This window comes from Pempheris klunzingeri, chromosome 17 (genome assembly GCF_042242105.1).
Source record: "Pempheris klunzingeri isolate RE-2024b chromosome 17, fPemKlu1.hap1, whole genome shotgun sequence".
NCBI classification, from domain to species: domain Eukaryota; kingdom Metazoa; phylum Chordata; class Actinopteri; order Acropomatiformes; family Pempheridae; genus Pempheris; species Pempheris klunzingeri.
The window spans coordinates 718,273-740,243 of record NC_092028.1 but is presented as its reverse complement, the minus strand read 5'-3'; the positions used below and the strand labels follow the sequence as shown (position 1 = coordinate 740,243).

General features: G+C 49.3%; 4 protein-coding genes across 4 annotated transcripts in view; 3 read left to right on the top strand and 1 right to left on the bottom strand.

The window, feature by feature from the left end:
• LOC139216267 (uncharacterized) overlaps nucleotides 1-6,062 on the top strand; it is a 46,061-nt gene extending 39,999 nt beyond the window's left edge. Inside the window, exon 2 of the mRNA XM_070847356.1 lies at nucleotides 6,053-6,062. The gene's annotated coding sequence lies outside the window, so the exon portion shown is untranslated. The remainder of the gene's footprint in view (nucleotides 1-6,052) is intronic.
• The window catches only part of wipf2b (WAS/WASL interacting protein family, member 2b), a 13,606-nt gene extending 2,406 nt beyond the window's left edge, over nucleotides 1-11,200 (top strand). The window contains exons 2-7 of the mRNA XM_070847800.1: nucleotides 2,074-2,206; nucleotides 6,190-6,315; nucleotides 8,226-8,870; nucleotides 9,031-9,261; nucleotides 9,684-9,785; nucleotides 11,085-11,200. Coding sequence (XP_070703901.1) covers nucleotides 2,074-2,206; nucleotides 6,190-6,315; nucleotides 8,226-8,870; nucleotides 9,031-9,261; nucleotides 9,684-9,785; nucleotides 11,085-11,125 — 1,278 coding nt within the window. The 3' untranslated portion in view covers nucleotides 11,126-11,200. The remainder of the gene's footprint in view (nucleotides 1-2,073; nucleotides 2,207-6,189; nucleotides 6,316-8,225; nucleotides 8,871-9,030; nucleotides 9,262-9,683; nucleotides 9,786-11,084) is intronic.
• Nucleotides 11,201-12,523: 1,323 nt separating this feature from the next.
• LOC139216265 (probable serine/threonine-protein kinase kinX) lies at nucleotides 12,524-13,892 on the bottom strand. The gene is made up of 2 exons (XM_070847354.1): nucleotides 13,886-13,892; nucleotides 12,524-13,110 (listed from the first exon to the last, which is right to left on the bottom strand). The coding sequence occupies exons 1-2, from the start codon at nucleotides 13,890-13,892 to the stop codon at nucleotides 12,524-12,526; spliced, it is 594 nt and encodes a 197-aa protein (XP_070703455.1).
• Nucleotides 13,893-14,992: 1,100 nt separating this feature from the next.
• On the top strand, nucleotides 14,993-21,633 carry utp18 (UTP18 small subunit processome component). Its single transcript, XM_070847289.1, has 13 exons — nucleotides 14,993-15,319; nucleotides 15,966-16,111; nucleotides 16,249-16,344; nucleotides 16,456-16,523; nucleotides 16,694-16,797; nucleotides 16,902-17,027; nucleotides 17,106-17,280; nucleotides 18,210-18,310; nucleotides 18,933-19,023; nucleotides 19,313-19,436; nucleotides 19,866-20,040; nucleotides 20,828-20,970; nucleotides 21,338-21,633. Exons 1-13 carry the CDS (start codon nucleotides 15,095-15,097, stop codon nucleotides 21,360-21,362), a joined length of 1,599 nt encoding a protein of 532 aa, XP_070703390.1. The 5' UTR covers nucleotides 14,993-15,094; the 3' UTR covers nucleotides 21,363-21,633.
• Nucleotides 21,634-21,971: the final 338 nt, after the last annotated feature.

The window sequence follows — 21,971 nt, the reverse complement described above, 5'->3', positions numbered from 1 at the left end:
CCCTAGTAACACCCCTAGTGACGCCCCTAGCAGCAGAGACCATAACTAGTCCCTGCTGAGCTGCTGCTCTCTACAGACTGAATAAGAAGCACAGGTAGAAACAGTGAAGCTCCTCGCTGCCTCATTCTGGTTGGAGCTCAGATATCTGCTGGAGAACATCATTGACATCCACTCATTCAGCCAGCCTCACGTGGAGCTATATGCTAGCAGCGGCGAGCCCCGGTGGCGCGGTGTGGCGTCCCAGCGGAGGACTGAAGCTGAGATGAAGGAGAAGCTGCTGAACAGTTCAGAGAGCTGAAGGAAACTAAAGAGCTTTGGCGGAGAAACATTCTTCAGAACAAACTCTGGGATTTCTTTCTAAAAACGTAATGTCTCGACGACCTCTGCTTTCCTGTGGTTGGAAGTTACCGCGTTGCCATGGAAACGGCAAAGTAATATTTGTAGATGAGCATGGCGGCAGTCAGCTGAGCTCAGATTTTAGTACATTTACTACTTTATCTTCAGAGAATATGAGTTTTTCTCCTTTAAATGTACAACTGTTCCAAATGATTACACATATGCTGTTTTTGTTCGTTTTTCCTAAATAGTCAAGACAAATGACAGTAGGTACGATTTTTTAAATCCCCAACAATTATATTATAATCAGGATTTTATTAAACAAAACTTCAGATGATGACAACTGTGTGTGTTTTTTTTTTTAAATAACTCAAAATACAGTGTTCCAAATTATTATGCACAACAGAGTTTCAAAGCATTCAATAGGTTATAAAGAACTATGCTGTTTCAATCAAAAACATCTTTACAGGTCAAGTTACATGTTAACACAGGAGCCCTTCTTGAATATCACCTTCACATGTCCATGGATAGTTTCTACCTGGATTTCATTTAATTATGCCAGAATTGCCTCCCAGAGCTGCTGTTTTGAGGTACACTGCCGCCCACCCTCATAGATCTTCCTTGTAAGGGTGCTCCACAGGTTCTCTCAGGGAATGATGGTGGCTACACCATGATTTTCTCTCCCTTTATGCCCATAGCAGCCAAGGACTCAGTGGTATTCTTTGCAGCATGGGATGGTGCATTGTCTTGCATGAAAATGATTTTACTCCAGAAGGCACGGTTCTTCTTTTTATACCAAGGCAGGAAATTATCCGTTAGGAACTCCACATATTTTGCAGAGGTCATTTTGACACCTTCGGGCACCCTGAAGGGGCCTACCAGCTCACTCCCCATTATTCCAGCCCAAAACATTACTCCACCACCTCTTTGCTGACCAACCACCAGCCTCCCAGGACTCCATCCATCTGGACCATCCAGTGTAGCACGGCATTCATCAGTGAATACAACTGTTTGAACATTGGTCTTCATGTATTTCCAAGCCCATTGTAAACATTTCTCCTTGTGAGCGTTGGTTAGGGGTGGCCGAAATACAGCTTTATGCACAACTGCAAGCCTCTGAAGGATCCTGCGTCGAGAGGTTCTTGGACTCCAGAGGCACCAGCAGCTTCAAATACCTGTTTGCTGCTCTCTTCATACGATGTATTTGCTTGACAGAAATCTTCCTCAATGCACCTTTATCTGAAGGAACCCGTCTGTGCTCTGAAGCACACACATATCTCCTCGCAGTACGATGATCTCTCTTAAGCTTTCGTGAAAATTTCCAGTGTTTTCATACGTTTTGCAAGGCACTGCAATATTTCACTCTTTTCATCTGCAGAAAGACCTGTCTTTCTCCCCAGATTGCATGAAACCTGTGACTTAGGGTCACCTGCAAAATAAATTAGCAAACCTGTCTGAAATTGATGTCAGTGTTTTAAACAGACAGGAGAAACAACACAAGCAAATCGTTTCAAAACAAAACTTTATTTAACTGAAGGATTTCAGTGCATAATAATTTGGAACACAGTGTAATCTTGGAAATCCAGTTTTGTTATTCTTTCTTCAAACCGACAGCGGCCCTGATACGTAGCTGTGTTTGATTCTGTTGTTTTAATCTTCACAGCAGCTGATCGAACAGATGAACAGGTCGCGGCCAGATGTATTTTACTGATGGTTATACCCCCCACCCCCCCGCAGGCCAACATCAGCCCCCCTAAGCTGAGCCGAGACGAGGCCAAAGGTCGCGGCGCTCTGCTGGCGGACATCTGCACCGGCACCCGGCTGAGGAAGGTGGCGGTGGTGAACGACCGCAGCGCCCCGCTGCTCGACAGTAAGAGCCAAACAGCAAAGAGCCAGACACCCCCCCCCACTGACCACCCGTACATTCGCTTATACCAGTACCTACACCAGCAGCAGAGCCAGCCCAGACAACAGGGGGCGCCGTCCGAGGAGGCGCAGAGGACGGCCGCCGGAGACACGAGCTCTGCTCTGCCACCAGACAGTAAGAAACCAAGCGTGTGTGGTGTCTGAGGACGCCTGCAGGAGGCAGCGGGGGGGGGTCGGCCAGCCACCACAGATCAGAGCCTCAGACCGATCCAGACTGACCCCCTTAGAAAGATCCGGTCATTAGAGGAGGCTCCAGGGTCGACTCTTTGAAACCTGGTTTAGTCAAACAGACACAGAAACACTCAGCCCCCCCCAGCATCCACTGACAGGTGAGAGTCAGGACATCAGCAGACACAGGTAGACGGCAGGTAGACGGCAGGTAGACGACAGGTAGACGACAGGTAGACGCAGGTAGACGGCAGGTAGACGACAGGTAGACGGCAGGTAGACGGCAGGTAGACGACAGGTAGACGCAGGTAGACGGCAGGTAGACGGCAGGTAGACGGCAGGTAGACAACAGGTCGACAACAGGTAGACGGCAGGTAGACGGCAGGTAGACGGCAGGTAGACACAGGTAGACAGCAGGTAGACACAGGTAGACAACAGGTAGACACAGGTAGACAACAGGTAGACAACAGGTAGACGACAGGTAGACAGCAGGTAGACACAGGTAGACAGCAGGTAGACACTGGTAGACGGCAGGTAGACGGCAGGTAGACGACAGGTAGACGACAGGTAGACACAGGTAGACAACAGGTAGACGGCAGGTAGACAACAGGTAGACGGCAGGTAGACGGCAGGTAGACGGCAGGTAGACACAGGTAGACAACAGGTAGACACAGGTAGACAGCAGGTAGACAGCAGGTAGACAGCAGATAGACAGCAGGTAGACACAGGTAGACAGCAGGTAGACAGCAGGTAGACTGGTAGACGGCAGGTAGACAACAGGTAGACGGCAGGTAGACGACAGGTAGACGGCAGGTAGACGGCAGGTAGACGGCAGGTAGACGGCAGGTAGACAACAGGTAGACAACAGGTAGACAACAGGTAGACACAGGTAGACGACAGGTAGACGACAGGTAGACAGCAGGTAGACACAGGTAGACAGCAGGTAGACACAGGTAGACACAGGTAGACAACAGGTAGACAACAGGTAGACACAGGTAGACGACAGGTAGACGACAGGTAGACGACAGGTAGACACAGGTAGACGACAGGTAGACAACAGGTAGACACAGGTAGACGACAGGTAGACACAGGTAGACGACAGGTAGACAACAGGTAGACACAGGTAGACAGCAGGTAGACACAGGTAGACGACAGGTAGACAACAGGTAGACACAGGTAGACAGCAGGTAGACACAGGTAGACACAGGTAGACGACAGGTAGACACAGGTAGACGACAGGTAGACAACAGGTAGACACAGGTAGACTGGTAGACAGCAGGTAGACAGCAGGTAGACACAGGTAGACGACAGGTAGACAACAGGTAGACACAGGTAGACTGGTAGACAGCAGGTAGACAGCAGGTAGACACAGGTAGACAACATCTGCTGATAGTCACTCCTCCCATTATATGAGCTGGTCACACACTGAACATGAACAGGTGACACGTGAGAATGTGTCCCCGGTGTGTCCACCCCCCAGACTGACAGACACACACTCACAGACACACTCACACACACTGATGGTTCATCTTGTGTCTGTCTCTCCTCGTCTGATCTGTTCACATCGTTTCTGTCGCAACTTTTAGATTGAACTTTTCTTTCCTCCTTTACTGACCTGATGGATCAGATAATCAAGCTTTGGACACTGAAAGGTGACTGACAGGTGACTGACAGGGGACAGACAGGGGACAGACGGGACAGACAGGTGACTGACAGGGGACAGACAGGGGACAGACGGGACAGACAGGTGACTGACAGGTTACTGACAGGGGACAGACGGGACAGACAGGTGACTGACAGGTGACTGACAGGGGACAGACAGGGGACAGACGGGACAGACAGGTGACTGACAGGTGACTGACAGGGGACAGACAGGGGACAGACGGGACAGACAGGTGACTGACAGGGGACAGACAGGGGACAGACGGGACAGACAGGTGACTGACAGGTTACTGACAGGTGACTGACAGGGGACAGACAGGGGACAGACGGGACAGACAGGTGACTGACAGGTGACTGACAGGGGACAGACAGGGGACAGACAGGGGACAGACGGGACAGACGGGACAGACAGGTGACTGACAGGGGACAGACAGGTGACTGACAGGGGACAGACAGGGGACAGACGGGACAGACAGGTGACTGACAGGTGACTGACAGGGGACAGACAGGGGACAGACGGGACAGACAGGTGACTGACAGGTGACTGACAGGGGACAGACAGGGGACAGACGGGACAGACAGGTGACTGACAGGGGACAGACAGGTGACTGACAGGGGACAGACAGGGGACAGACGGGACAGACAGGTGACTGACAGGGGACAGACAGGTGACTGACAGGGCACAGACAGGTGACTGACAGGGGACAGGCGACAGACAGGTGACAGACAGGGGACAGACAGGGGACAGACGGGACAGACAGGTGACTGACAGGGGACAGACAGGTGACTGACAGGGGACAGACGACAGACAGACGACAGACAGACGACAGACAGGTGACTGACGGGACAGACAGGGGACAGACAGGGGACAGACAGGTGACAGACAGGTGACTGACAGGGACAGACAGGTGACTGACAGGTGACTGACAGGGACAGACAGGTGACTGACAGGACAGACAGGGGACTGACAGGTTGACAGACAGGTGACAGACAGGGGACAGACAGGTGACTGACAGGGACAGACAGGTGACTGACAGGTGACTGACAGGTGACAGACAGGTGGGAGCGGCTGGTTAGACCCCACCCCCCCGCGGCGCCCTGCCGACCTCCTGCTGACCTGATGATGTTTGCTGTGTGACTGTACTCAAACGCAGACGTCACCGTGGAGCTCTCTGACCGTCGCCATGGTTTCACCTCATCACAAACACAAACGCTGGGACTACTTCCTGTTGAGTGGGACTGTAGAAACAGATAAAGCCTCCGTGTTGGCGAATGAGGTTGTGGGCGGAGGGATACACCGTTGTTGAACAGGAAGTAGTTCTCCCCAGCTGTTTGTGTTTGGATCAAACTGGCTGGTCACTGGATCAGTGTGTTAGCACTGCTAGCTCCTTCGCTAGTTTATTAGCATCAGACAGCTGTGGTTTGCATGCGATCGGCCATTTTAAAGACACTGGCAGCGGCTGACTGTGCTAAGCTAGCTGATCAGCTCACCTGCTTCCTGTTTACCTGCAGTGGGGGAGTGTCACACCCGACTGGGCGGCAGACGTCTGGAAACCATGGAAACATGACCCAGATTTATTCCAGCTCTGCTCTAGTAACGTAGTGTAGGAAGGTTTGGTCCACTGGAGTCACCCTGAAGCAGACCTGGGTGTGGACGGCTGTGTCAGCTGGTCCATCACACCTCTGCTCGGGTGTAAGGTGGGCGGAGCTATGATGACAATAATGGGGGTGGGGCGGGGTCACTAGACTATATGAGAACCACTAATGATGTAAGCATCATTAGTGGTTGAGGTGAGGCAGATCACACCCCCCCACCTGACAGTCCTGAGGGGTCATGTGATCAGACTGTTTAAGGGAAACACCTGTGGGGGTGCAGTCCAGGTGTGCAGGGTCTTTACATTCATTAAATCACATTAAACACCTCATCCCACCTCATGTCACCTCAGTGTTTGACATACAGTCATCACCTGATCTCACCTGCGCCTCACCTCCACACATGCAGTCAGTGATGTCATCGGAGTGTCATCGTAGTGTAGTGACATCATACCTTCAGGAGGCGGAGCCCTCACTCACCTGTCCAATGGTTGTGGTCCTCAGAGGCGAAAGGAGGCGGAGCAGCAGCAGCGGGAGCCAATGGCAGCGCAGCAGGAAGTCCGTCAGGCTCTGCTCCACCAATAGGAGGCCTGTTCACGGGCGGAGTTCCTAAACTGAGACCAGTGGGAGGTGAGTTCCTTAAATCTAATAAACCTGTATCATAATACAATATTATACTTTAACACTGTTTATTAGTTATTTAGGAATACGTTAGACAGAGTTTTAGTATTTTACTGGGTTAGTTGGTTACATTGATTCGTTGGTTTAGTTGGTTATATTGGTTAGTGGTTTAGTTGGTTATATTGGTTAGAGGTTTAGTTGGTTACATTGGTTAGTGGTTTAGTTGGTTATATTGGTTAGATGTTTAGTTGGTTACATTGGTTAGATGTTTAGTTAGAAACATTGGTTAGAGGTTTAGTTGGTTACATTGTTTAGTGGTTTAGTTGGTTACATTGGTTAGATGTTTAGTTAGAAACATTGGTTAGAGGTTTAGTTGGTTATATTGTTTAGTGGTTTAGTTGGTTACATTGGTTAGATGTTTAGTTAGAAACATTGGTTAGAGGTTTAGTTGGTTACATTGTTAAGTGGTTTAGTTGGTTACATTGGTTAGATGTTTAGTTAGAAACATTGGTTAGAGGTTTAGTTGGTTACATTGTTAAGTGGTTTAGTTGGTTACATTGGTTAGATGTTTAGTTAGAAACATTGGTTAGTGGTTTAGTTGGTTATATTGGTTAGTGGTTTAGTTGGTTACATTGGTTAGATGTTTAGTTAGAAACATTGGTTAGTGGTTTAGTTGGTTACATTGTTTAGTGGTTTAGTTGGTTACATTGGTTAGATGTTTAGTTAGAAACATTGGTTAGAGGTTTAGTTGGTTACATTGTTTAGTGGTTTAGTTGGTTACATTGGTTAGGTGTTTAGTTAGAAACATTGGTTAGAGGTTTTGTTGGTTACATTGTTTAGTGGTTTAGTTGGTTACATTGGTTAGGTGTTTAGTTAGAAACATTGGTTAGTGGTTTAGTTGGTTACATTGTTTAGTGGTTTAGTTGGTTACATTGGTTAGATGTTTAGTTAGAAACATTGGTTAGAGGTTTAGTTGGTTACATTGTTTAGTGGTTTAGTTGGTTACATTGGTTAGATGTTTAGTTAGAAACATTGGTTAGAGGTTTAGTTGGTTACATTGTTTAGTGGTTTAGTTGGTTATATTGGTTAGTGGTTTAGTTGGTTACATTGGTTAGATGTTTAGTTAGAAACATTGGTTAGAGGTTTAGTTGGTTACATTGTTTAGTGGTTTAGTTGGTTACATTGGTTAGGTGTTTAGTTAGAAACATTGGTTAGAGGTTTTGTTGGTTACATTGTTTAGTGGTTTAGTTGGTTACATTGGTTAGGTGTTTAGTTAGAAACATTGGTTAGAGGTTTAGTTGGTTACATTGTTTAGTGGTTTAGTTGGTTACATTGGTTAAATGTTTAGTTAGAAACATTGGTTAGAGGTTTAGTTGGTTATATTGGTTAGATGTTTAGTTAGAAACATTGGTTAGAGGTTTAGTTGGTTATATTGGTTAGATGTTTAGTTAGAAACATTGGTTAGAGGTTTAGTTGGTTATATTGGTTAGTGGTTTAGTTAGAAATATTGGTTAGTGGTTTAGTTGGTTATATTGGTTAGAGGTTTAGTTGGTTATATTGGTTAGTGGTTTAGTTAGAAACATTGGTTAGAGGTTTAGTTGGTTATATTGGTTAGATGTTTAGTTAGAAACATTGGTTAGAGGTTTAGTTGGTTATATTGGTTAGTGGTTTAGTTAGAAACATTGGTTAGAGGTTTAGTTGGTTATATTGGTTAGATGTTTAGTTAGAAACATTGGTTAGAGGTTTAGTTGGTTATATTGGTTAGTGGTTTAGTTAGAAACATTGGTTAGAGGTTTAGTTGGTTATATTGGTTAGATGTTTAGTTAGAAACATTGGTTAGAGGTTTAGTTGGTTATATTGGTTAGAGGTTTATTAGTTATGACGGTTGTTAAATGTTGTGTCCTCCATGCTCCCTGCAGATGGTTCCTCTGGACGCTCTCCCTCCACTCGCCCCGCCGCGCCGCGCCCCCCCAGCACTCGCCATGACGACACTGAAAGCCCCTCCCCTCAGGCGTTGTCGCCGATGGAGACGAATCGCTCCCAGCGTCCATCTCTGCCCAACCTGTCCTCCTCTCCCTCTCCCTCCTCCCCCTCCTCTGCAGCCTCCTCCCCCTCCATGAAGCACTCCTCCTCTGCCCCGCCTCCTCCTCCTCTCTGTCGTCGTGGTAATGCCCCCTCCCCTCCCTCCTCCTCGTCTTACAACAGAGAGAAGCCCCTCCCCCCGACCCCCAACAACACCCCGCCCCTCCCCTCCAAACCTCCCCCGTCTCCTGGCAACAGCAGACGCCCTCCCACCTCAGGAGGAAACTCCACCTCCTCCTCTCTGGCCCCGCCCCCTCCACCGTACCGTGTCACTAATGGTCCGACAGGTAGCAGCGAGGCAGTGCCTGAACTGCCGCAGCGCCACAACTCCCTTGGCAACAAGAGAACAGCCCCCTCACCTGGAGGCCACACCCCCACCAGAGGCCCAGCCCCTCCTCCTCCCCCTGCCTCCCCCACCCCCTCCCAACAGGGCGCCAGCAGGCCGCCGCCCCCAGTCAGAGAGACTCCAGGTAGAGGAGCAGGTGAGGCCTCAACACGCACGTCACCTGGCGTTCAACACGCTAACAGCTGATCCTAGTGATGTCATCAGACTGTCACACTCAGACCACCCAGCTGCATTATGGGAAATGTAGGATCACCTGTATTGATCTCCTGATCACCTGTATTGATCTCTCTCCTCAGCTCCTCCTGTTCCTGTCCAGCCTTCGTCGTCGTCGAGGGCGGGTGGCAGAGAAGCCCCCCCCCCCCCTCCTTACAGGACACATGGTAGCCCCTCCCTCTCTTCTGACCCCCCCGCCAGAGGGAAACCTCCTCCCCCACCCACCCGCACCCCCGCCGCTCCTCCCCCGCCTCCCCCCCCTCTCCGCAACGGACACTCCTCCTCCTCCTCCTCCATCCCTCGTTCATTTGTCGGTGAGTCTCACCTTTCCTCCGTCTGTCCATCAAAACCAGAACACGGCAGAGACCAGGAGCTCTGCTGGTCTCTGCTGGTCTCTACTGGTCTCTGCTAGTTTATGCTTCTCTCTGCTGGTCTCTGCTTGTCTCTACTGGTCTCTGCTAGTTTATGCTTCTCTCTGCTGGTCTCTGCTGGTCTCTGCTGGTCTATGTAAAATGTCCTGAAATGTTTGGTTTAGTCTGATTGATTCTTCCAAACATAAAAAGACACCAAGAGTCAGAGGCTGAATCAGCTGATGTTTGATCTCCTCCTCCATCAGTCCATCAGTCCTGTGTCTCCGTCCTCCGTCCTTCGTCCTCCACCCGTCCTCCAGCTGTCTGTCCGACGTAGTTCACCTGAGTCCAGCTGTCTGTCTGATCTCTCCTCTCTCCTCCTGCAGATGACTTTGAGTCCAAGTATTCGTTTCATCCTCTGGACGACTTCCCTCCTCCAGAAGAGTACCGACACTTTGCCAAGATCTACCCCAGCCGGGCCAACAGAGGTACTCACTGTACTGTAGTAGTACTGCAGTACTGCAGCAGTACTACAGCAGTACTAATACAATACTGTGACAAGAGCAGAAAAACAGTACTAAGATACAGTAACAGCACTACAGTACATGACGATTGTTTCTGCTAGTTAGCTTAAACCCAACGTTACGACTGTTTCTGCTAGTTAGCTTAAACCCAACGTGACGATTGTTTCTGCTAGTTAGCTTAAACCCAACGTGACGACCGCTTCTGCTAGTTAGCTTAAACCCAACGTGCCGACCGTTTCTGCTAGTTAGCTTAAACCCAACGTGACGACCGCTTCTGCTAGTTAGCTTAAACCCAACGTGCTGACCGCTTCTGCTAGTTAGCTTAAACCCAACGTGACGATTGTTTCTGCTAGTTAGCTTAAACCCAACGTGACGACCGCTTCTGCTAGTTAGCTTAAACCCAACGTGACGACCGTTTCTGCTAGTTAGCTTAAACCCAACGTGACGACCGTTTCTGCTAGTTAGCTTAAACCCAACGTGACGACCGCTTCTGCTAGTTAGCTTAAACCCAACGTGACGATTGTTTCTGCTAGTTAGCTTAAACCCAACGTGACGACCGCTTCTGCTAGATAGCTTAAACCCAACGTGACGACCGTTTCTGCTAGTTAGCTTAAACCCAACGTGACGATTGTTTCTGCTAGTTAGCTTAAACCCAACGTGACGACCGCTTCTGCTAGTTAGCTTAAACCCAACGTGACGACCGTTTCTGCTAGTTAGCTTAAACCCAACGTGACGATTGTTTCTGCTAGTTAGCTTAAACCCAACGTGACGATTGTTTCTGCTAGTTAGCTTAAACCCAACGTGACGACCGCTTCTGCTAGTTAGCTTAAACCCAACGTGACGATTGTTTCTGCTAGTTAGCTTAAACCCAACGTGACGACCGTTTCTGCTAGTTAGCTTAAACCCAACGTGACGATTGTTTCTGCTAGTTAGCTTAAACCCAACGTGACGACTGCTTCTGCTAGTTAGCTTAAACCCAACGTGACGACCGTTTCTGCTAGTTAGCTTAAACCCAACGTGACGACCGATTCTGCTAGTTAGCTTAAACCCAACGTGACGATTGTTTCTGCTAGTTAGCTTAAACCCAACGTGACGACCGCTTCTGCTAGTTAGCTTAAACCCAACGTGACGATTGTTTCTGCTAGTTAGCTTCAACCCAACGTGACGACTTCACCTGGAATCCGATAACTAGTATAACCAACTCCAGCCTGAGGGGGGCGCTGCTGAGTCTCTAACAGCCGTCTGTCTGTCTGTGTGTTCCAGTGATGAGAGGAGCTCCTCCACTGCCACCTGTCGGCAGGTGAACCAGGAAGTCATCGCAGCACACACCTCAACACACACACACACACACACACACACATCAGAGTACTGGACAGAACACACACACCCTCATCCTGTTTGATGACATCACATCCAGCTTCGCCATCATCGCCTCATCTACGCTCACAGCTGATTGGCTGAGGTGTGACCATGTGACAGACGGAGCAGGAAGTGCTTCACAGTGATGAAGAGCAGCTCTGACCTCCACCTGCTTCAGCCTCTTCCTCTCTGGAGCGCCACCCTTTAGTTCTTACTCTTTTGTTTTGCACTTGCACTTTTTGTTTGAAAGATCAATGAACGGGAGTTCTGAGGGGGTCTGAGGAGGTCTGAGGGGGTCTGAGGGGGTCTGAGGAGGTCTGAGAAGGTCTGAGGGGGTCTGAGGGGGTCTGAGGGGGTCTGAGAAGGTCTGAGGGGGTCTGAAGAGGTCTGAGGAGGTCTGAGGAGGTCTGAGGTCCGTTCACCTGTAAATACATTTCTTCCTGAAGACTTCACCTCAGTGATGTGTCAGAACTGTTGGTTTAGTCCAGAGCTCTTGATGAACCACCAAGACCAACTCACTCTGGACCTGGACCTGGACCTGGACCTGGACCTGGACCTGGATCTGCAAGGGTCCAGAAAAACTGTAAACTGGGCTTAAAGGATTTATAGACAGACAGGACAATGTATGAAAACACCCACAGCATCATCATTATCGGCCTCGCCGGACCTGTGAGCGATGTGAGGCGCTTTATTTTGGCGGGACGTGGCCCGATGTGACCTCTGACGGGGACTCGGATCAGTTTCTGAGGACGTCGAGTCTTTAAGTGCCAACATGGACAAAACAAACTGCCCCCCCCCCCCAAACGGACAATCACAGTCAAACAGGAAGTCCTCCGCCTGCAGCAGCAAGGACTCCCCCTCCTCCCTCCTTTCCTCCCCCTCCTCCCCCTCCTCCCTCCTTTCCTCCCCCTCCTCCCCCGTCTCCCCAAACTACGGACTGAACCGGTTGCACGTCGTCTCGTGTTTCGTCGGCGCGGTGCCGACGCCTCGCTCCCCGGAAGAATTACCCAGAATGCAAAGTGTTTGTTATGTTGCTGTGAGCGGGACAAGAGGAGCAGAGCGAGGAGGTGTAAAGGCTCCTGGAGCGCCGGTGAGGAGACGTTAACGTTAGAGACAGAATCACTGTCCAGGGTCAGAAAAGGAGAGGAAGTTTTACCAGAATAACTTTCATCCTTTTTGTGAAGTTAAAGCTCTTCACTGGAGTCACAGCCTCCTTTAACGTCAGGCTTCACGTTCTGACTTCAGAAGGTGGTTCTTCTTCAGAACGTTCATCATGTTGATGAAGAGGAACAGCGCTGTGATGTAATCAAGTCGTGATGTCACCATATCACAAATCCACAAAGTCAAAAATATGAGAGTGAGAGTTCCTCCTGTGGAACCCGGTCGGATGGTTCCTCCTCTGGAACCCGGTCGGATGGTTCCTCCTGTGGAACCCGGTCGGATGGTTCCTCCTGTGGAACCCGGTCGGATGGTTCCTCCTCTGGAACGCGGTCGGATGGTTCCTCCTGTGGAACCCGGTCGGATGGTTCCTCCTCTGGAACGCGGTCGGATGGTTCCTCCTGTGGAACCCGGTCGGATGGTTCCTCCTGTGGAACCCGGTCAGATGGTTCCTCCTCTGGAACGCGGTCGGATGGTTCCTCCTCTGGAACCCGGTCGGATGGTTCCTCCTCTGGAACCCGGTCGGATGGTTCCTCCTCTGGAACGCGGTCGGATGGTTCCTTCTGTGGAACCCGGTCGGATGGTTCCTCCTCTGGAACCCGGTCGGATGGTTCCTCCTGTGGAACCCGGTCGGATGGTTCCTCCTCTGGAACGCGGTCGGATGGTTCCTTCTGTGGAACCCGGTCGGATGGTTCCTCCTCTGGAACCTGATCCGCGCTCGTCTCAACGAGTCCGATGACGTCGATCAGCTCGTCGGTCGCCAACGTCGTCTCTCTCGGTGCCACATGATGACATCATTTCCTGTTCTTCTTCTTCTGTGTCTGGATTCATGTTTTCTTCATCTTCCAGGCTTAAAGCTGCACAAACACTGTTTATTGATTAGAACGAGTCCAGGCCAGCTGGTTAACTTTATTGATCATTTCTGAATAACTTTATTGGTCATTTCTGAATAACTTTATTGATCATTTCTGAATAACTTTATTGATCATTTCTGAATAACTTTATTGATCATTTCTGAATAACTTTATTGATCATTTCTGAATAACTTTATTAGTCATTTCTGAATAACTTTATTGATCATTTCTGAATAACATTATTGATCATTTCTGAATAACATTATTGATCATTTCTGAATAACTTTATTGGTCATTTCTGAATGTCTCAGTTAACGATGAGTCGCCTCAGCTGTTCATCCACCCGGCTGGTCTGCCTGCCTGCCTGTCTGTCTGCCTGTCTGTCTGTCTGTCAGGAGGAAGTAAACAACACAGAAAAGTACAAAAAAACGATGTGGTTAGTTTAAAGTATTAAAACAGAGAAATAACTGTCTATTTTCCAATAATTGAACCAAACATCTCGTTTTTGTTTGTACATGTTTTTATATAAAACTCTGAACATTGACGATGTGTTATTGTAACGACGTGTCGATCATAACCAAACAGTATCACGACCAGCTCGGTATAAGAACTCTCCAGTGTTCACACATTGAGACTTAAATGACATTATTAATGTTTTAATGTTGTGACCCTTTTTCCAAATCATGTTGTTACGTTGCATCTTAATATGATGGACAAATATTTTCTGTTCAAAAATCTGCTAATTCAATGTCCCCTCTCAGGATTTACCACACTTTGCTCTACGGCGTGCACACGGTTGTCCACCTCGTGGTTTCCAGTTGTTTCTGGTAAATCCGGCTCACTTGTTCTCCACTCCACCAAACAACTTGTTCTGTTCAGGCTGCTCACCACCAGACTCCATTCAAAACTCTGCTGATTTAAGGTTTGTGTTTGAGATGTTGTATTTGACAACCAGACGTGTAATAGAGGCGACGCTGCATGTTTAACTGCGACCCCCCCCCCCCTTTGTTTGCCTTACAAACTGTTTGCTGTAAATGTTGTTCAGTCATAAACTGTGAAAACGTCTAAACAAGCAGAATGGTGTTGATAAATGTGAATAAAGTGACTTATGTGGAGGACAGAGGCGCTCTAACCGTAGTAGCTTTAGACTCAGACTGGGACTGACGGTCTGGTAGAGTCTCAGTGTAACAGCATGCTCTCTCTCTCTCTCTCTCTGTATTCTAACTGAAATAAAGTGTCCAACACGACTCTGCTTCCTCTCCTCAGTCTGACGTCAGTGTCTGTGGGCTGTTTGTCCAGGAACAGACAGACCCACTTCATCACTATTCATCATGTGGAGCAGTTCACGGCCGACAGGAACTGACTCACACCGGGGGCGGTGTTGAAGTCTTTATCTTAAGTCAAGTATCTTGTGTTTTTATGAGTATCCATCTTTATCTTGTGTTTAGTTGAATTTATGAATAGTATTTTGGATTGTTTTCATCAGTATTTCATAGAAGTGTTTGGTGTCTTGTGTCTGTGAAGCGTTATTAAATCAGTAACTGGTGATAAAACCACTAGTCAAATGTTTCTGAATCGTTACAGTGAACAAAATCTGAATGGACAAAAATAATAGATGAAGCATTATTTAAATCCATTAATAAATTATAACCGATTAATCGGAGTTTATAGTTCAAAGGTCAGTGCTGCATTTCTGTCAGCGACCAGGTGGGGGCAGGCTTTTATTTTGACAGGCCCGGAGGACACCTCCCCGGAAGCACATGAAGAAAACAGCGGTGTCCACGTGAGGAGCGGTGTGTGCTGGCTGTGGGAGCAAAACAGAAACACCGGGGGCCTCACGTGTCTGCGCGCCGAGAGCTTAAATCAGTAGAATTCTGTTAGGAGTTTGGTTTACTGGGCACCATGGAGGACGTTATCAAGCTGCCGGTGACGGAGGAGACACAACCGGGCAAAAAACCGGCCAGGAAGAGGACTCGAGCACCGAAGTTTGACCCCGAGGAGGAGGAACGGAAACGGCAGAAACACGTGAAGAGGCTGGCGGTGCTGGGAGAGAAGGACAGCTCGGTGAAGCTGCTGGAGGAGCTGGTGTTCGGAGCGGAGGCCGAGCTGCTGGAGAGACTGGTGGAGGTGACCGCTCACCAGACCCCGTTCAAAAATCTGCTAATTTACTGTTGTCTTACTCATGGGCCAAAGTATTTCTGAGTTTGAGCAAATTATGATGATTCCTAATAATGTTCCCGTTATTTCTGGTGAAACTGGCCACTTATCTTCTAGCAACAATGAGATGTCAACGCTTTTTATGTTCTCTTGGTCACGAGTAAAAAATATCAGTGTCTGAAAACAAAATATTGTAAGTCGAGAGTTTTCCAGGTGTATCAGGTAACTTCGGTTCACTAGTTATCATCAGACACCTGACTGCAAACAGGTGTCAGACCATTTTGTTTTTGTAGCACTTGGAGTCTCTCTGTGTACGAAAAACACTCTTGGACATCCGGGTCAACCAGATTCATGCCAGTGTGCCAGAGTGTGTTTTAATGCCACAGAATGTAGTTATTTGGATAAAACAGGAGTTTGAAATGTGGGACTGATGCAGAAACAGTGAGCTGCTATTTCTGAATCAGACGTGTTGTCATATCGGGAGGGTGCAGTCACAGGCCAGCAGAGGAATGTAGAATTGTGTGTTTTTTGAATGGAGTTTGGTTTCCTGTCAGCTGTAATTGGTCACCTCATGAACCCCCACCTCTCAGCTCACCGCCAGTCTTCCTCTGAGCAGGAGGACGAGGAGCAGACCGAGCCTCTGTTGGCGGAGGACAAAGACGAGGAGTCGGGTGAATCGGAGGACGAGGATGAAGCTCGCGTGCGACCCCGGCCGACCAGAGAGGCCGCCTGGGTGGACGAGGACGACGAGCTGGAGGAAGAGTGAGTTGGCGTAATATGAAGCCGTCCAGGTGACAGTGGGAGCTTCCTCCTGAATGCTAGGACCGCCCCCTCGTAGGTGGCGGCCGATGAGCTGTGCCTGTTTACAGCGAACCAACCAGCAGGTGTGTCTGTTTCAGGGTGGACATGAAGCACCGTTACCGTAGAGACCTGATGAGGGGGGAGGCCGAGTCCACCATGAGCAAACAGAGACTACAGCAGAGGATGAGGGAGCAGTCAGTACACACACCTGAACACACACACACACACACACCTGAACACACACACACACACACACACACACACACACACTTTGTGGCGTTGAACCTGGTGTGTGTGTGTTTCAGGTTTCAGAAGTCGATGGGTGGAGCTCCATCGTGGGCCGACAGCAGCGTGAGGAAGACGAAGACGACAGGTAGAAACAGAGAGAAACGTTTTAACGTGTAGAAAAATAAACGAAGGGTTTGTGTAAAGTGTGTGTGTGTGTGTGTGTGTGTGTGTGTGTGTGTGTGTGTGTGTGTGTGTGTGTGTGTGTGTGTGTGTGTGTGTGTGTGTGTGTGTGTGTGTGTGTGTGTGTGAGAGAAGATGATGACGAAGATGAGGAGGAGGAGGAGGAGGAGGACGACCTGCTGAGGAGGACGGGAAACTTTGTGGCGTCCTCAGACAGTCTGCCCAGCGGCATCCTGAGGGTCAGTCACCTGCCAATCAAATGCCACAAAGGCTTTAAAATGCTGGTCATGTGACCCTCCTGGTCATGTGACCCTCCGTTTGACGTTTGTCTCCGTCCTCTCAGGTGAAGAAATGTCTCCATGCCAACAGCGCCCGTCCGTCAGAGGACAGACTGACCACCGTCCAGTTCCACCCCTCCGCTCAGGTCGTCATGACAGCCGGCTTCGACCAATCGGTCTCCCTCTTCCAGGTACGCGCCGCCGGCCGGCCAATCGGCTCTCTCTGATGTCAGACGGTGACTTTAAAGCGCCCCCGTTGCGTCCTGCAGGTGGACGGGAAGACGAACCCGAAGATCCAGAGCATCCACCTGGAGCGCTTCCCCGTCCACAGAGCTCAGTTCAGCCGTGACGGGGAGACGGTGATCGCCACCAGCCTGAGGAACAGGATGTTCTACCTGTACGACATGATGGAAGGCCGCGTCACACCTGTGCACACCGTCAGGGGTGAGGGGGGGGGGGGGGCAGCGATCACTGTGGGGAGGGGGGAATTTATATATATATTTTTTTTATGGCCCTAAACAGTTTTAATACATTTTTGAAATGCTAATATCTGCATGCTAACAATGCTAATGTGCTATAAATTACAGTGCCTAACAGAGACAACATTAGCATGCTAGCAGAGTCATTGCCAACATGCTAACAGAGACAGTGCTAAAAGTGACAGTGCTAACATACTAACAGAGTCAGTGCTAACAGAGACAGTGCTAACATGCTAGCAGAGACAGTGCTAAAAGTGACAGTGCTAACATACTAACAGAGTCAGTGCTAACAGAGACAGTGCTAACATGCTAGCAGAGACAGTGCAAACATGCTAGCAGAGTCAGTGCAAACATGCTAACAGAGACAGTGCAGACATGCTAGCAGAGACAGTGCTAACATGCTAGCAGAGACAGTGCAGACATGCTAGCAGAGACAGTGCAAACATGCTAGCAGAGTCAGTGCAAACATGCTAGCAGAGACAGTGCAAACATGCTAGCAGAGTCAGTGCAGACATGCTAGCAGAGACAGTGCAGACATGCTAGCAGAGACAGTGCAGACATGCTAGCAGAGACAGTGCAGACATGCTAGCAGAGACAGTGCAAACATGCTAGCAGAGTCAGTGCAGACATGCTAGCAGAGACAGTGCAGACATGCTAGCAGAGACAGTGCAGACATGCTAGCAGAGACAGTGCAAACATGCTAGCAGAGACAGTGCAGACATGCTAGCAGAGACAGTGCAGACATACTGATGTTTAGCATGTATAATGTGCACCGTCTTAGCTTGGTGTGTTAGCATGCTAGCATTAGCTCCTGAGATGATGATGAAGAGGGGGAGGATCCCCTCTTCCTCTTCCTCTTCCTCGACGTCGCTGAGCTGCTGTGTTTGTGTTCAGGTCTGAATGAAGCCAGAGTGAAGGAGTTCTCCGTGTGTCCTGAAGGAGGCGCTCTGCTGCTCACTGGGACCAACGGCTACCTGCACCTCCTCACACTCAAGGTGACGCCGCCGCTGCTTCTTCTTCTTCTCTTATTTAGCTGTAGGTGTGGGAGGAGCAGCAGCTCGCTGATCTGATCTGTCATTGGACAGATTTATCCAAACAGGAAGTGAAGTTTCTTCTTCTCTGTGACGTCACAGCTTCAGTCTTCTTCGTCTCTGACATTTTGGAGTTTTAATGAGTTTCACACAAATATCAACACTAAATATGATTTTGTTTCACATCAAAACACATAAACTGAGAGAAAAGTGTGTGTGTGTGTGTCTGTCTGTCTGTCTGTCTGTGTGTCTGTCTGTGTGTGTCTGTCTGTCTGTGTGTGTCTGTCTGTCTGTGTGTCTGTCTGTGTGTGTCTGTCTGTGTGTGTCTGTCTGTCTGTGTGTCTGTCTGTGTGTGTCTGTGTGTGTCTGTCTGTGTGTGTCTGTGTGTCTGTGTGTGTCTGTCTGTCTGTGTGTGTCTGTCTGTCTGTGTGTCTGTCTGTGTGTGTCTGTCTGTGTGTGTCTGTCTGTCTGTGTGTCTGTCTGTGTGTGTCTGTCTGTCTGTCTCTGTCTGTCTGTGTGTGTCTGTCTGTCTGTGTGTCTGTCTGTGTGTGTCTGTCTGTCTGTCTGTCTGTCTGTGTGCACACAGACTAAAGAGGTGGTTCACAGTATGAAGATAAACGGTGATGTCAGTGGCGTCGCCTTCTCACACGACGGCAGCAAAGTCTTCGCCAACTCAGGTGAGTCCACAGCGGTCAGAGAGAGAGAGTGACATCACACATCAACTTCCTGTCAGTCATGTGGTTAAACTGTGTCTGTGTGTCTGTGTGTCTGTGTGTCTGTGTGTGTGTGTGTGTCTGTGTGTGTGTGTCTGTGTGTGTGTGTCTGTGTGTGTCTGTGTGTGTGTGTCTGTGTGTGTGTGTCTGTGTCTGTGTGTGTCTGTGTGTGTGTGTGTGTGTGTGTGTCTGTGTGTGTGTGTGTGTGTGTCTGTGTGTGTGTGTGTGTGTGTGTGTGTGTGTGTGTGTGTAGAGGAGGGGGAGGTGTATGTGTGGGACATGCGCAGCAGTCGGTGTGTTAACAGGTTTACCGATGACGGCTGTGTGACGGGGACGTCCATCGCCACCTCGCAGAACGGACAGTACCTCGCCTGCGGGTAAGACACGCCCACACACAGCATCCTGCTCAGAGACGACGGCTCCGTGGTTTGAGCGAAGTGTGGGGGGGTGAGGTGAGCTGAGGTTATTCATCAGTGTTCAGAACTGCATAGAGAAAAGTCCCATTTTTAGAGAGGGGCACTGTGGAGCAGCAGAAACACCTGAAACATTACAGGGAAAGTAAACGTGTGTTTTGGCTTCGGTCAAAGGTTCCCAACCTGTGGTCCTGACTCTGCTCAGTGGACGCCAAATAAACCTGAACGGTCCCAAAATAGTTTGGCCCCTCCAGGCTTCCGTCAGGAGGACATGAGCTGAGGAGGAGAAGTGTCTCTGGGAGCTGGTGGAGGGTCACAGGAACACCAACGCTTTAGTCATCAGCTTCATCAGCTTCATCAGCTTCATCAGTGTCCATCGTCTCTCCGCTCCAGCTCTCAGGCCGGCGTGGTCAACGTCTACTCCCAGGAGGCGTGTCTGAATTCGGCCAATCCCAAGCCTCTGAAAGCAGTGATGAATCTGCTGACCTCAGCGACCTCTCTGGCCTTCAACCCCACCTCTGAGATCCTGGCCATCGCCTCCAGAGCCGAGGACGAGGCCATACGGCTGGTAAGATGATGATGGTGGTGATGAAGATGATGGTGATGTGATGATGGTGGTGGAGGTCATGATGGTGGTGATGATGGTGATGATGATGGTGGTGGTGGTGGTGGTGGTGGTGATGGTGGTGGTGATGATGATGATGGTGGTGATGATGATGGTGGTGGTGGTGGTGATGGTGGTGGTGGTGATGATGATGGTGGTGGTGGTGGTGGTGATGATGGTGGTGGTGGTGGTGGTGATGGTGGTGGTGGTGATGATGATGGTGGTGGTGGTGGTGGTGATGATGGTGGTGGTGGTGATGATGGTGGTGATGATGATGGTGGTGGTGGTGGTGGTGATGATGATGGTGGTGGTGGTGGTGGTGATGATGGTGGTGATGATGATGGTGGTGGTGGTGGTGATGGTGGTGGTGGTGATGATGATGGTGGTGGTGGTGGTGGTGATGATGGTGGTGGTGGTGATGATGATGATGGTGGTGGTGGTGGTGGTGATGGTGGTGGTGATGATGATGATGGTGGTGATGATGATGGTGGTGGTGGTGGTGATGGTGGTGGTGGTGATGATGATGGTGGTGGTGGTGGTGGTGATGATGGTGGTGGTGGTGATGATGGTGGTGGTGATGATGGTGGTGATGATGATGGTGGTGATGATGGTGGTGGTGATGGTGGTGGTGGTGGTGATGATGATGGTGGTGGTGGTGATGATGATGATGGTGGTGGTGATGATGATGATGATGGTGGTGGTGGTGATGAAGAACATTTACCCTGCCTCTGTCCTGCTGCCGTCCCCTCAGGTCCACCTGCCCAGCTTCACCGTCTTCTCCAACTTCCCCGTCTCCAAGAAGAAGATCGTTTACCGCACCAGCTGCCTCGACTTCTCCCCACACAGCGGCTTCTTCTCATTGGCCAACAACAAAGGACACGCCCCTCTCTTCAGGTGAGGCAGTAAATCGGCTCCTTCAGGGACACCAGGTGTCCTCGTAGATCCAGCAGATTCCCCTTTGTCTGATTTATTTTATCTGCTCTACTCATTTAGTGAACGCTTCTTGTTCTTAATGTCTTCTGACCTAAAATCAGTCTCAGTGTGTCGGAGGGAGGGACTAAGGTTTCCCCCCTTCAGCATCCAGCCTGAACTGAACCCCACAGAATCAGAGATGAAACGCAGCTATGACAGAAGTGTTGTTCCCTAAAAGGCCGCCAATAAACACAACTGCTAGATGTTTGCAGATTTAGTTTAAAACCACAGAAAATGTGAGTTAAAAGTCTCCAGATGAGACGTTCTGATAGGTTTTCTTTGTGTTCAGGCTGCTGCATTATAAAGACTTCTGAAGAGGAACTCTGGAGGCCCAAACATCAGGAACACAAAATCAGACCTGGAGTTTCAGCTGCCTGTTCCTGCCACAGTGTCGCCACAGCGTCACCACAGTGTCGCCACAGCGTCGCCACAGTGTCACCACAGTGTCACCACAGTGTCGCCACAGTGTCGCCACAGCGTCGCCACAGCGTCGCCACAGTGTCACCACAGTGTCGCCACAGTGTCGCCACACGGCGTCCGTCTTTATCTTTTGTATCAAGTGGTTGTATTAAAGAAGTAAAACAGTTCAGCTTGTCTCTGTTGTTTTTCAACCCCAAATACTGAGAGCTCAGACAGTTAGCAGGAGCTAACAGCTTAGCTGCAAAAGAGAACAACTCAGTCTGTCTGATGCTAAGCTAACAAGCTAACTCCCAATCTGATGTCAGCTGGGTTTATGGTGCCTTCAAAGGGGGGGGGGTCTTGCGTTAGACATTCTTTAGTAATTTTATGTACTTAAAAAATAGATTAAATTAAATGCTGATATTCCAAACAGCCTCACTTTTCTTGCACTAACGTTACATTAGCCCCTCATTAGCTAGCTAAATTCTTAGCCACGTCGACTTCCTGATGCAAGGAGTCTTTTG